Source organism: Loxodonta africana, chromosome 4 (genome assembly GCF_030014295.1).
Source record: "Loxodonta africana isolate mLoxAfr1 chromosome 4, mLoxAfr1.hap2, whole genome shotgun sequence".
Lineage (NCBI taxonomy): Eukaryota > Metazoa > Chordata > Mammalia > Proboscidea > Elephantidae > Loxodonta > Loxodonta africana.
In genome coordinates this window covers 138,615,327-138,630,078 of record NC_087345.1, presented here as the reverse complement: position 1 = coordinate 138,630,078, position 14,752 = coordinate 138,615,327, and the positions used below count along the sequence as shown (strand labels likewise).

The 14,752-nt window shown below is 48.9% G+C and overlaps 1 protein-coding gene across 15 annotated transcripts in view; it reads right to left on the bottom strand.

The window, feature by feature from the left end:
* The window catches only part of IQSEC3 (IQ motif and Sec7 domain ArfGEF 3), a 124,690-nt gene that overhangs the window by 49,499 nt on the left and 60,439 nt on the right, over positions 1 to 14,752 (bottom strand). For 13 of the 15 annotated variants that reach the window (XR_010321935.1, XR_010321934.1, XM_023549006.2 and 10 more), the window contains 2 exons: positions 11,999 to 12,278; positions 200 to 343 (listed from right to left, as the gene is read on the bottom strand). Coding sequence is in view for 13 of the 15 variants with exons in the window: in XM_023549006.2 (XP_023404774.2) it covers positions 200 to 343; positions 11,999 to 12,278 (424 nt within the window). In the remaining 2 variants the exon portion in view is untranslated. The remainder of the gene's footprint in view (positions 1 to 199; positions 344 to 11,998; positions 12,279 to 14,752) is intronic. The other 2 variants (XM_023549008.2, XM_003410618.3) reach the window with 1 other exon arrangement.

Below are 14,752 nucleotides of genomic sequence, written 5' to 3'. Positions count from 1 at the left end.
GTCTTCAGGGCTCTTACTCACTTCCTCTCATTCCTGCCCTCTGTCTGTGGTTTTTTCTCCCCTTTGGGTTGCTGTGCACCCACTTTTTCTTCCTTACCAAAACCTCCCAGGGAAGGACCCAGAGATGTGAGTGGCCAGTAACACTCAACCATGTTTCCTTTCTGGAGGTTTCTGCATTTAAATAAGTGACAAGGCCTACCTTAAGAGAATGGGCTTCCTGGTGGCACTGTGGGTTCTGATGAGTCCTTAGAGAAGTTTGGGGAGTGGGAAAATGTTCCTGGGCCATGAAATTATGTTCCATACACAGCCATCCACTCCACTTACACATAATGTCATCCCTGAACTAAGAATTAGGATAGATGGGCTGAGATTAACGACTCAAGGCAAGAACAACATCATCACTCCTATGTTCCCCACGGATCACTGTTGGGAAGGGGTATAGATAGAAAGGGACCAAGTTTCATCCTTCAACACAACACTTCAACCCACTTTCTGCTCCCCTCTCCTCTGCCCAGCAGGGGCTGCAGCTGGAGTGACCACCTCCCTCACAACCCCTGGGTACAATGGGTGCCCCACAGCTAGACCAGGAGAAGCACTCTCTTAGACCAGGAGACCTCATAGATACAACCCCAAGTCCCAAGGACAACCCCAGGTAAAAATGGGACATCCTCAACACTTGTTTTAGCTCTTCCAGCCTTGCCATTCAGTGCCCATCTCCAAACCTAGTGAAACCATTTGTCTCTCTCTCCACATCCAACCCCACTCTCTGAAAATGTATTCATATTGATGTTTAAATGGCCAACAAGGCTTCCTATATGACTCTCCCCAGAAGTATCTGCATTTCACAAGGTACAAAGCCTTAAGCAGGAGGCAACAAGCTCTCCTGGTGGTGTCACAATCCTCAGATTGTAGGGACCTTCAAGGTGCTCTTGAAGATTACACCAAGTGTTGGCAGAATTCAGTTTTTTTGCAACTGTAGGGCTGAGGATCTCAGTTCCTAGAGGCCAACTACTGTTTCCTGCCACATAGCGTTCTCCACAAAGTGGTAGTTTTCTTCTTCAAGGTCGACCAGAGAGCATCTCTCTGATGCTTTGCCTTCTTTTAAAAGGATCATTTGATTAGGTCAGGCTTGCCCAGGATAATCTCTCCCTTTTGATTAACTCAAAGTCAACTGACTGGTAGCTTAATCATGGGAGTGGTATTCCATCATATTCACTAGTCCTGCTCACACTCTAGGGGAGAAGATTATATATATATATATATTTTTTTTTATACACATGCAGACACCAAACCATTGCCGTCGAGTCAATTCCAACTCACAGTGACCCTATAGAACAGATCAGAACTGCCCCATAGGGTTTCCAAGGAGTGGCTGGTGGATTCGAACTCCCAACCTTTTGGTTAGCAGCTGTGGCTCTTAACCACTGCACCACCAGGGTTCCCATGTGTACACCAGGGGGCAGTAACTTTGAGGGTTGTCTTAGAATTCTGCCTGACACACCAGGTGGATAATCCAAACCAAACCCATTGCCATCAAGTCAATTCCAACTCATAGTGACACTATAGGACAGAGTAGAACTGCCCCCATAAGGTTTCCAAGGCTATATGTAATCTTCGCAGAAGCAGACTGCCATATCTTTCTCCTGCATAATGGTTGGTGGACTCAAATCACTGACCTTTCAGTTAGCAGCCAAGTGCTTAACCACTGCACCACCAGGGCTCCTTTACCAGGCTGACAAAGTGGTCTTTATCTCATGTCCCCTCGGGTACCCTTGGCCTCATGTACCTGTGAGCTCCAGAAAAACACAAATATCTGCTGCAGAGACACTCTGTTCCCGCTTTTGCAGAAATCATTCTGGAAGGGAGAGAACATTATAGCTCTGCTTGTTCTCCCTGTGGAACCTGGCAGGTTCCCTGAGGCCTACAATGGACATTTGGCCTTGGTTTAGGCAGGAAAGTGCTCCAAGGGGGCAGTATAGAGAGTAGGTGGGTCTGATCACTTAACTGCCTCCTTGTCTCTCTCAATTTCTGTCTTCTTTATATCCTTCCCCAAGCACAACGAGAAACCGACACCAGGTGTGGACCTTGCATCACCTCTTTCCCACCTGGTCTCTTCATACTTTTAGAGAAACCCCAGGCCCAAGGGCATTCTTTTCAGGGTATGAGATGGTATTGTCAACAGACAGAAAGTACGAAATCCTGTTGTCTGAGATGTTTCCAAAATGGCAAAGGGGTCCATACCCCGGCATGGTTTCTTCATTATTAGAGGCAGAAGGCCTGCTGACATAACCCTAGAAGGCTCCTTCACTTAGCCAATGTCCATGCTTCAGGCAAGCAGAGGGAAAAAAAAAAAAAAGATTATGAATTCTTGAAGCTGTCCCATCAAGCCTTCTACTAGAGCGTAAGCCCCTTGAGGGCAGAGACTTTGCCTTCCATGCTCAGTGCTTTACTTTCAATGCTTGGGCAGCGCCTGGCACATAGTAGGCCTTCAATGAATATTTATTGAATAAACTGAAAGCATTAATTCCAAATTCATCTTTGTGACTCTCAAAAACCTTCCTTAATCTGACCCATAGCTTTCCCAATCACTTGCCGATGCTCTCACACCCCCTTGCCTCCTTTGTAAGTTTCTCCATCCTCTAGTCCCTCTCCTGCTTGCATTTTCCACCTCCGCCTTTCTGTTGGTCCCCTTACACCTGCCTACAGCCCTCCCAGTCCTCCCCAGGCTCTGCTGGACTCCCCACCTCTGCAGCACTAGCCCATTTTCTTTCTCTTTTCCACTGAACCTCTTTGAGGACTAGTCTACACCCTCTGCCTCATTCCATGAACAAGCACTGAACTACTTATTCCAACCTCGTATGCCCTGACTCCTGGAAGACTAGCTTCTGCTCACACCAGTCACCAACGACCTTCTAATCACTAAATCCCCTGGCCCATCCTCAGGCTTTCTCCTCCCTCCTTTCTGCAGCTTTTGACGTTTTTACCACCTTGAAACTTTCTGTCAATTCTCATGACTCGGTCTTGGTTTCCCTGTCCTCATAGAGCTCCATAACTGACAGCTCCTCCTTCAGCTCCTTAATCCTATATTCTGGCCACAAAATACCTAAGTATACCAGTTACCCTGATTAGTGCTCTCAAAGTGCAGATGTAAACATAGCCTTCTCTTGCTTGAGGAGCACTGCTCAAAATAAGTATAAATTCTTCCTCTTGTATTCCAATCCTGAACAATTTGGCCGCAGCCTACCTCCCAGCCTCTGCTACTACACAAAGTCTGTATTACAAATCAGCTCAACTGCCTGCTATTCCTCCAGCCCACACTAGGCTTTCCTGCTCTGAGCATCTGCTCAACCTATTCACTCTGCCTGCTGTGTTCTCCCCACCCTCAACTCCCACTCGCATCCCCTTCCCTCCACGTAAAATTCTCCTCATCCTTCTAGACCTATCGCAAATGTCACCTCCTCCATGAAGACTTCTCAATTCTCTAACGCCATGGGGGTGTCCCTGCCTTGAGCCCGCATAAGAGAACATTGATTCCTACTTCTCTTTTGACCCTCGATTTTCTTCAATAGCTCTGTGATATTTATCTAACCCATCCTTCCTTCCCCCTTCCCCAGACTCCAACAGAGCATAAGTTATTTGAGACATTAAATCGTCTTAGTCATCCTTGGATCCACGTATAGCGCCTAGCACAGTCTCTGGTGCAGAACCATTGTTGACCGAATGGTATTTGAATTCTGTTATTGTATCTTCACCATTTGTTCCAGTCAGTTCAGTACGACCGTCTCCCATTATTCCAGCCTCTGCCTGCTGCCTGCCCAGCCTGCAGTGCCCCCACTATTCCTTCCTGTTCTTTGTAGCCCACCCTCAGCGCTCACTGCCACCCTCCCACTCAGAACCCTCCCAGCACTCACAGACTGTACTGCACAGGCAAGATATTATCTGTCTCTGCATCCTTAGTGCCCAGCACTGTGCCAGACCCATGCTTAGGCTTAATAAACATTTGCGGACGTGAGCTAAACTGAACTTTTTCCTATGCCCCAGGTGGAGTACAACTCCAGGCTTCCTTCCAGATCTGGGCTGGGAACCAAATGCTCCATCCCTTTTCCTTTCCCACTAGATTCTCTTAGGACTTGGGTACTTGCAGTGCCCCAGGTCAGCTCTACCCACCCAGCCAGGCCTTTCCATCCACCTTCACCCCACCCTATATCAAGGCCAGATTGCTGAGAGACGGATGTGGGAGGGAAGGACAGCCCCATGGAGGGACGGTCTCTGGGCCTGGCTGGCCAGGGAGCAGCTCTCCTCACTCCTCTCTAAGCCCCATGAATCATGGGTAATTGTAGCCTTGTTTCCTCCCAAGAGAACAATCTTTCAGCTTCTGCCAGAGCAGCAGTGGAGGGGGTTAGGGGGCTCTGTCTCTCTAATGAGCTGCTCAGTGTTAATTAGAACATGCTCCCTCTTTTCAGGTTGCTGCAGCGGCTGAGCCTGATGAGGGCTGATGAGAGGCGGCAGCCAAGTCAGGGTGTGGAGATGAAGAGCAGCTCGCTGATGGGGGCCCCAGGGGCCTCAGGGCAAGGGCTAGGGAATGTGGGGGAGGTAGGTCAGGTGTGGGGGCTCTCGAAATGTGAGCAAGAGTTTCCTTTAATCCAAGATGTTTCAATTAAGAACTTTAAAGCATTCCACATTAGAAGGCTTCTGGAACTTGGCAAGGCAAACCCTAACATAAGCCTGAGGAGCAGAGAGTCTGGGGAGAGGAGGGTAGTTCTGGAGAGGCTCAAGGGGCCCAGAAGGAGAAGTCTGGCTTGCACTCATCTTGCAGTCTTTCACTGGTTTTTGTCTTCTCTGTGTACCCACTTCCCAGCCCATTGCCCCAAACATGGTGAGTGCTCAACATGGCAGGGCACTGAAGTCTGCTGAGCAGCAAGGCTACCCTTTGGAAACCTCTTCTGACTACAGCCAAGATGGCAGGGGGAGGGAGAGTTCTGTGGCTCAGGGTTGTGAATGAAAGTGTGTCCCCAAATTTATGTGTCAACTAGGCTAGGCCATGATTCCCAGTATTATGTGGTTGTCCATTTTGTGACATAATTATCCTCTATTTTGTGGTGTGTTGTAAATCCTAATCTCTACATGTTAATGAGGTAGGATCAGTGTGGGATATATCTTGAGTCATACCCTTACTTAAGTCACACCCTGACTCAAGTCACACTCTTGCTAGAGTCACAGCTTTTATCTTACAAGAGATAAAAGGAGAAAGAAGCAGAGAGGGGAAGAACCTCACTACTACCAAGAAAGAAGAGCCGAGAATGGAATGTGTCCTTTGGACCTGGGGTCCCTGTGCTGGGAACCTCCTAGACCCAGGGGAAGATTGATGCCAAGACACATAAAGATCCCCGAGGAAGGCTGGGCCTACAGATGTTGAAAAAAGACGAGGACCTTTCCCTAGAACTGACAGAGAAAGCCTTCCCCTAGAGCTGGTGCCCTGACTTCAGACTTCTAGCCTCCTTAACTGTGAGAGAATAAATTCCTGTTTGTTAAAGCCATCCACTTGTTTATTTCTGTTATAGCAGTACTAGATGACCAAGACACTTAGCCACTCCTTGTTCACAGGGAGCCTCAGGTTACAGATGCTCCAGGAAGCCTACTTCAAAACCAGGTTGGGCTACTTGCCCTCTTTAGTGCTCCCTGAGCACTGCTGCCATGGAACTTATCCCCTGCACTGCAATGGCAGGAGGCAGAAGAAGGTCCCAACCCACTGCAGAAGAAGGTACTCGGTTAAAATCATGGACTGTGGAGTCCAGGTGTTGACTACATTCCTTCTTAGGGATATGTCCTTGGGCAAGTTACTTAATATCTCTAGGCCTTGGTCTTCTCATTCTTAAAATGGGGATTATAATAGTATCTATCTCACACAGATTATTGTGAAGACATGAAGAGATAATGTGTGGGAAATGGTAGCCCTGTGCCCAACAGAGTTAGTGCTAGCTAGAACTGGTTACATGTCAATGTCTACTAATGTCAATGGACTGTGAGGTCCTGGAGAACAGAGACTGTGTCTTCTGCATCATGGTGTCCCAAGGCCTAGCACAGGGCCTAGAACAGAGCAGCTATGCAGTAATGTTCACTGAACTGAAGAAAACTGAACTGAGGGACAGCCCCTGGTGCACCTTGCCATCAGCACCATCTTCTGCAGACTGGTTCCCTGATACCCCCCATGCCGATTGTGGAAGTCTCACCCTTAGAGTTGGAAGGAGCCTTAGAGATGCTCTAGGACAATGCCTTATTTCAAAAATGAGGAAACAGGCCCAGAGAAGGAAAATGACTTGGAAACATAGCCATCATTTCTCCCTGGAGAGGTGCCCCATGGGCCTTAGGCAGGGGTAAGGAGACCACTGGGGCAGGGGGCTGTTCCCGGAAGGAAACATGGCTTCTGTCCAGGACCCTGACCTGTGGATCAGGGCCCTGACCTGGGGATCAGGGCCAGATATTACTGACCACAGCCCCATGGCCCCCCAGGCTGTGGACAACACAGACCGCTCTGCAATTTGGAAAGCCCATATGGGCTCCAGTGGGTCTGCTCAGCCAATGGTGGAGAACAGGACACAAGCTGCCTAGAGAGCTTGAATGAATTTGGAAATTGTACCTGGACCATTTATATCCTTACCATAGCCACCTTTCTTAACAGACCCCTCAGAGGAGATCTGAATGCTCCTTTCCCTGCCCCCCAGGTTGGACCCCAAGGATCACTGGGAGGGGAGGTGAGAGTGCTGAGGGCAGAGGGAGCAGAGGCAGACATAAGCTGTGCAGGAAGGTCTCCTCACTGAGTGACTGTGGGGAGGGGCACCAGGGAAGACCTGCCAGGTACACAGGGACTGGGAGAACAGGGAAGCTCAGGATGGGTCTCATTCCTTCATTTGCTTGCTCATTCATTCCTGTGTTCATTCAATACTGAGCATTTCCTAGGCACCAGGGACTGTGCTGGATGTGGGAAGACAACAGTGGGCAGGGCCAGGGTAGCCTCTAGTGCGTGACTCTGGGCAGCGCTCACTCTTCATGTGAACTGTGAAGTGAACAGCAGCCCTAGAGGTGTCTATACACAATCTGCTCTGGGATGGCCTTGAGAAAGACACAGCCTTTGTCCTATGAGTGGGGCAGAGTCTGTGTCCTTTGATGGGAGCACTCAGTACAAGCACAAACCCAGACCTGGGGACGCTTGAGCTGAGACCTGAGGTGTGACTAGAAATCACCAGGCAAAGTGTGGTTGGGTGGGAAGTATCCTCAACAAAGAAAATAAAATAGTGAAGGCCCAGAGGCAAAGGCTGGCACGGAGACTCAGAGAACAATAAATGGGACAGAATGGCGGGACCGTGAGTGGGGGTGAGGCAGGATGGGGGGAAGCCTGGTGGCAGGGAATGTTGGAGAAGTCACTGTCCTACACACAATGGGGAGCCATGGAAGGTTTTCCCACAGGGGAATAACATGGCCGGATGTGCGCTTTATAAAGATGACTCAGCCGCTGCGTGGGATTAGGTAAGGAGAGCACAACTCAAGGCAAGGGCACCACTGGAGGTTTCTCCAGAGGTGCAGGCAAGAGACGATAGTGACCTAGCCCAGGGTGGGGCAGTGGGGATGGCAGGAGAGGCTGGGACAGGGGAAAGAGTAAAGAGGTAGCATCAGCGGGCACTGTCAATGGAGTGGATGTTGGGGAGAGACAGAAACTAAGGAACACAGTCCTGGGCTTCTAGACTGGCTGACAGAGGAGACAGGCAGGTTGTTGGATTGGGGACATAATGATTGCTCAAAACTCCTTCCAATCCAAGGTCCATAAGATTCCATGCAAATGGCAGGGGTCACAGAATCATATATCCTGGATCTAAAAGAGACCTAAAGGTAGAGTCAGTTCCTGGCCCCAGACTTCATGCCTATCCTCACCCCCTTTAGATCACTATGTTCTTAGCATTCGTTTTTCATTCTGCAAGCACCTTCTACATGCTAGGCACCTTGTTAGGCACTGGGGATAGAATGATGAATAAGTCACAGGCCCTGCCTTCAAGTAGGAGTCAGGTGAATAGGAAAGGGTAACACAGAAGGGCTATGACAAGAAACACCTGAGTGCTATGGGGTCACTGAGAAGGGGCACCCATGCAGCCTTGGGAGGGCAGGGAGAGCTTCCAGAGAGGAGGAAGCAGCACCTAAAGCAAGTCCTGAAGCAAGAGAAGGAATAATCAAGGCCAAGGATAGGAGTGATGAGAGTAGGAACAGTAGAGGTAGAGGCAAAGGAAACAGCGAGTACAATGCCCCAAAGAAGTATATGAGGCTATTGAGCCCCAGAGAAGTTATGCAACTTGCCCAAAGTCACACAGCTCACTGGCAGAAGACACAGGAGAAGAGCTTGTAAATGTATGTTGCACTTTTAATAACCTCAATCCCTTTTTGCCTCTTGCTCCCACCTCCAGGCTGTGTCTGGCCTAGAGAAACCCATGAGCCAGGGGAGGTAAGCTATTCGCCAATGCTGGGTTCACTCGGCAAGAGGGCCACAGTTACACCCTCTATCAATGTTCAATTTTCCTGCCCCGCTCATACTGGCCTGATGTGCAAACCCACCTGTTAAAATTATGTTCACTATAAAAAATTAGAAGACCCACAGTACCAATCAGAATCCTGTGCTCACTCCATACTCCCACCCAGCCAATCAGAATTTAGCTAATTCTCCTGCCCTCAGCCCCAAGCCAAAGCTTAAGTTTTCTTTGGTGTTATTAACTGGATATTCCTTCAACTGAACTGTAATTTCTTGGGGGACAGGGAGGGACCATGTTTTTATTCTTGGAACTCCATTTCCTTTTTGCTTTGCACACCATAGTTCTCAAAAAAAATAATCACTCAATGAGCTTTTACTATGACCACAACACTCTGCTAGATGCTGGGGGAGGGGAAAAAGAGAAGCTCTCTGTCCTCAAGGCACAGAGTCATGTGGAATTGAGAGGGGTCTCTCACCTGGGCCAACTGACCACCTGACCACTCTTTAGTATTCCAGACAGACTGTCAACCAGGCCCGACCTGGGCACTTCCAGTTCACTCCCTCACAGGCAGGACCTTCTATATTTTTAAGAGCTTTAATTGTTATTTAGGCTGAAATCTTCCCCCCCCGCCCCACCCCGCCCATAGCTTTCTACATTGGTACCACGATTTTTGCCTGGAATAACAGAAAATACATCTAATCCTTTTTTTTACATGCCAGCCCTTCCATGTTTAAAACTTGTATCTGTATGTCTACAGCTCTTCACACAACCCCAGCCTGTCAGGTTTTCCTTCTTCAGGAATCTCGGAACTCCCATTTATATGATTAAATGCAGCCCCAGAACTAGGCAGATGCTTCAGACAGGCCCTGACCAAGGACCAGTGTGGGACCCATGGCTATATATAGAAATAGATAAATAGATATAGATAGAGAAATAGAAAGATAGATAGATATATAGATAAGATAGGTAGGTGGGTAGGTAGATAAGTAGATAGACAGCTGCCATCTAGTTGACTCTGACTCATGGTGGTGACCTTATGTACAACAGAACTAAACACTGCCCAGTCCTGCATCATCCTCATGATCACTAGTAGCATGTTCAAGTCCATCACGGAGGCTATTGAGTCAATCTATCTCACCAAGGCCCTCCCTCACCCTCACTGGCCCTCTATGTCACCAAATAGGATGTTCTCCTCCAGCAATTGATCTCTCCTGATGACATGTCCAAAGCAAGCTAGTCAGACAGTGTTCTGTTGTGATCCATAGGGTTTTCATCGGCTAATTTTTGGGAGTAGATCACTAGGCCTTTTTTCCTAGTCTGTCTTAGTCTGTAAGCTCCATTGAAACTTTCCACCATGAGTGACCCTGCTGATATTTGAAATACTGAGGGCATAGCTTTTGGCATCATAGCAACACACAAGCAGTATGACAAACTAACATATAGGTGGTGCAGGGTCTTCAGTCACCTTCTGTGAAGCCCCCTGAAGGCTGTACTCATTGCTTTGGCAGCTGCTTCACTGGCTGTTGGCTGCTCTTGAGTTTAGAGTCAAGTGAAACTCTAAGGCTTTTCTCCCAAGACCAAGCCTACCATTTCATACTAGTGCCACGGACTTTTCAAAGCTCAATGCAGAACTTTAGATATTTCTCTCTGTTTCATTGACTTTTTTTTACTTTTAATTTAAACCATCTGTCTGTACTGATGAAATTTCTTTTTTTAAATCTTGAATTCTATCATCAAGGTGTTACCTGTCCCTTTTCAGCTTTGTGTCATCAGAAGGTTTGGTAAATGCAACATTGCCTTGTCAAAATGGTTGAGCTGGACAGGACAAAGGACAGCGTTCCACTCCAAAAAAAAAAAAGTTGCCATCCAGTAGATTCTGACTCAGAGAGACCCTATAGGACTGAGTAGAACCACCCCCTAGGGTTTCCAAGGAGCAGTTGGTGGATTTGAACTTCTGACCTTTTGGTTAGCAGCCATATCACTTAACCCCTGAGCCACCAGGGCTCTACTCAAAAAAAAAAAAATTGGGGGGGGGGAGCTCTACTCAGCTCCCCTGAAACTGACACTAATAGAAAAGGCAACATTTTTAAATAACTCTGTTTGAGAACAACTCACCTGACTATCCTGTCATCTAATTCATATTTACCCATTGTATACACAAGGATATCATGGGAGATTCCATTCAATACTTTACTGAAAGACAGATGTTGGACCCTGATCAGGATAATAGCTTGGCATCAGTGCAAAAAGAAAGAAATGCAGTTAGTTTGGCTTGTCTCAGTCTTAGTGATCTTTTTACCAGCTTCTCTTTCCAAGATTCACTTTATCCATTGGGTTAAAGAATGGTTCTTCAGAATCTACACATTTAAGAGCCAGGAGAGACCTTGGAGGCAATTCAAGGTCTAATTCCTAATTTCGATGATGAGGAAACCAATGCCTAGAGTGCTTAACATGCATTCCTAAAGTTAGAGTTAATTAGAGGAAGAACAAGAATTGGACCCCACGTCTAGGTCTTCAAGTTCAATGCTCTGTCTCAACAGTAGCACATCATAACGTCTTTCTCTACGTGTGCATGTCCACAGACACACAGACCCAGAGAGAGAGAGAGAGGCCTTCCTCCAGGTCTCCTAATGGTCCACCAAGCCAAATCCTAGCATTATCTTTTTTTGGGGGGGTGCTTAATGGGGACCCCATGACTAACCACTTTCCCCTCCTGCTTCACAGAAGACAGGGGTCTAGGACCCCTCAATGGGAACTGGGGTCCCATTGTAGAGGAGCTTTGCCCCTCACCCCAATCTGGGTTAAGCCTGGGAATTCTAAGTTTACCCAGAGGAAACCACTGTCCTTGCACCTCACTTGAGCCTGTGTGTGTCTAGGCAAGGGGCTTGCACCCTGGGTGGGCATTAAGCTGGGCTATCTCTTCTAAGCATTGAATGGAGGTGGGGACTTCCCAGACAACAACAGGCCATGTGCCTAGTGGTTTGTGGGACAGTTTATGCTTCCTGCACATTCTGAGAGAAGCAGAGCCCTTGGCCACACACTCCAAGGCCCTGGCATTGCAAAGGTGTGACCCTGCCATGTAAAAGCCCTGAATGGGAGTTAGGCAGTGGCCTGTGGCTGGGTGACTGAGGGACTGGCAACAGGGAAGGCAGGTTAAGTGGCTCAATTTAGAAGAACTAGTGGCAAAAGAGAGCCCTGGTGGTGTAGTGGTTAAGAGCTCAGCGGCTAACCAAAGGGTCGGCAGTTCAAATTCTCCAGCCGCTCCTTGGAAAACCTATGGGGCAGTTCTACTCTGTTCTATAGGGTCTCTATGAGTCAGAATCTACTCAATGGCAACTTTTTTTTTTTTTTCCTTTTTGTAGTGGCAAAAGAGGTGTACCTGCAGCAGGGGTGGGCCCAGATGGGGAGATCCCTGGTACCCTGGACAGCCCCCAAGGGCAGGGCCCCTCACCTCCCTCCCCACCCCCCTTGGAGGCCCTGGGTACCTGTTTATTCTTTAGGTCAAGGGAGAGTTCGTAATCAGAGGCAGCAGGGGCGTGGGAGCAGAGCGCTGTCGCCAGGGCAGGCTGCTGCTGGCCCAGGGAGGCCGCACGGTGGGGGCCAGCCCGAGGGGAGGCACCCCCCGCCCCTGGCCGCTCCTCCTCCTCCTGCAGCTCCTGGGCTTGAGCCTTCGGGGCATGGGCACTGGGTCTGCCGGCTGCCACCGCCGCCGCTGCCACCACGGAGTCCTCCATGCCCCCACCGGCCTGGGCGCAGGAGCCATCACTGTGAACAAAAGGCAACGGTGCTCGGTTGGGGGAGAGGGGGATGGAATGCATGTAGGTTGAGGGGGTAGGGGGAGACTGGGGCACTCTGGCCTGGCCTTACCAGCAATGGGCCTCTCTAGTGATGGGGCTGGTGGGGCGCCTCCCGCAGTCCCCTCCAGGGAGAGGATATTATGGCGGGGAAGAACCCATGGCTAGGGGTTGGAGCAAGGAGAGAGCCTGAACTTGGAGGAGGGTATCCCAGGCAGAGAGAAGGAGCAGCTACAGCCAGAGCTCATGAGCCTCTGCTTAGAAGCAGTATAGCAGAGTGGTCAAGTATACACTGCCTGAGTTCAAATCTGGGCTCTGCTTCTTATTAGCTACATAACCTGGACAGGTTGCTTAACCTCCCTATACCTCTGTTTCCCCATCTGTAAAATAGGCATAATCTGTAAAATGGGCATAATAATAGTACCTAATTCACAGGGATGTTGGAAGGCTTAAATTAGTTAAAGTCCTTAAAAAAGTGCCTGGCTCAGGGTCACTGCTATATATCAGTGTTAATGATTGTAACGATCAGTAGTCTAGCACCATGGCATTGGCTTAGGTAGCTGGGGGGAAGCTGATACTCACTGAGCCCAGACCACGACTCTTATACACCCAGCTTGGGCACAAGCCCCTCCAGGGTGGGTGGACTCCAGCTTTTTGGGGCTAGATTTGCAGAGAGGAAGGTTCTTGCTCTGTTGGGTTTAGCCAAGCCTCTATTCTTCCCTGGCCCCTCCTCTTCACCCATGGAACCACCAGCAAGCTGAGCCCTGGCTGCTGCCCACCTGCCTACTCTAAGAACACACCTCACCAGCTGGAAACCCTACCACACTCCAGCCTGCCTGGGGGAGTTAGTTCCCTCAGGTTGCTCCTCTCCCCAGCTAGTCCTCATATTCTGTCCTTCCTTGAAGGCTTAGTGCTCAGCTGCCTCCTCCATGAAGCCTTCCTGGATGACTCCAGCTTTCACTGCCCTGTCTCCTAGGACACTAAGACTTACCCTTAGAGAGTCACTGTCTATTTCACACAGGAGGTGAAACATCGGGGTTAATGGCATGGGCTCAGATTCAGGCTCTACCACTATGTGGCCTTGGTCAAGCTGCTTTTTATCTGAGCCTTGATTTCCTTGTCTGTATAATGGAGGTGTGGTCAGGGGTAGAGGAGTCTGTATATTCAAGGTGTTTTGCACAGTGCCTGGCACAGAATAAGTGCTCAGTAAGCATTAGCTCTTACTTCTCCCATCTATGCCCTCCCAGAGGCCAGGGTCTGTGTTCTATTTGATTCTCCTCCCTCCCTTTAGTGTGAAACACAGTGCTGGGCAAACAATGAGTGCTCAATAAATACTTGCTGAGGAGTGAACTAAAGAGAACCCAAGGGCCATGGGGGTGTGGTGGACAGTGACAGACGGTCTGGGCTAAGTGGAGTCTTAAGCTTATCTAGGCCAGTCTTCCAATCTCCTCTCATACAGATGAGGAGCATAGAGCCTGGGGAAGAGGGGTGGCCTGATACAGGAGGGCTAGGCAGCCTTAGGGATTATCTCCAAGACTTGCTTCCAGGTAAGATGCCCAAATCATGGCAGAGGAAGGCCCTCTTCCTGTTGCTTCCACCCAACCTTGGAGTGAGGAGAGGTATTCTTCCTGTGCCCAGTGCTAGAATAACCAAAGATGGGGTGAAGGATCCTCTCTTCATCTTATCCCTTCATCCCATCTGTCCTCTCAGAACTCTCCTTCCCCTGCCTCCAAATAAAGGAAAGCTCATTAGCTGGCCCTAGCAACAAGGAGCTTCAAACTCCCTAAGGAAACTCTCATTGCTATTTCATATTTCTTTGCTCCACTATTTCTTGTGTGATCGCCAAGAGTTGGACGGTGCTCTAGATATCTTTAATGTGTTTTTTCACTAGTGCTGCCAGGAAGTTCATTTTAAATCTCACTTCTATTTCTCTTGTTATGATACATGCCCATTGTTCCCTCAAGGAAGAGCTCATGAAATGAGCCCTTTCCTGTCAGTAGCACAGCCCACCTTCAGGGCCTGGAGGGCAGCGTTCAGTCCACCCATCTATTCTCCAGAATATCTGTAGCAATGATACCCAGGGCCTCTTCACCCCAAAAGGTGTTCAAGACTCTTCAGAGAACTGGTAGCTACTCAGGGCTGCAAACTAATAATAGTCTTTTGCTTTCTTTGATTTGCTGGAATGTGTTTGGCAAGAGGTGCTGGGGAGTTGATGCCTCCTCAGTAGCAGTGTTCAACCAGTGATGATGAGGGTTGGTGGGTAAATACCCCAGCTTTCTTGTCCCTCAGGTGAGAGAAGGCTGAGGCACATTCTACACCATCTCCCAAATCCCGGTGGGATTCAGCCCAGTTGCCCCAAGCAGTGACCTGATCATTAATGAATCCTTATTGGCTTCTTTCTCTTCAATGCCTATTCCCCACTTCCCTCCAGGCACTTCTTGGGAT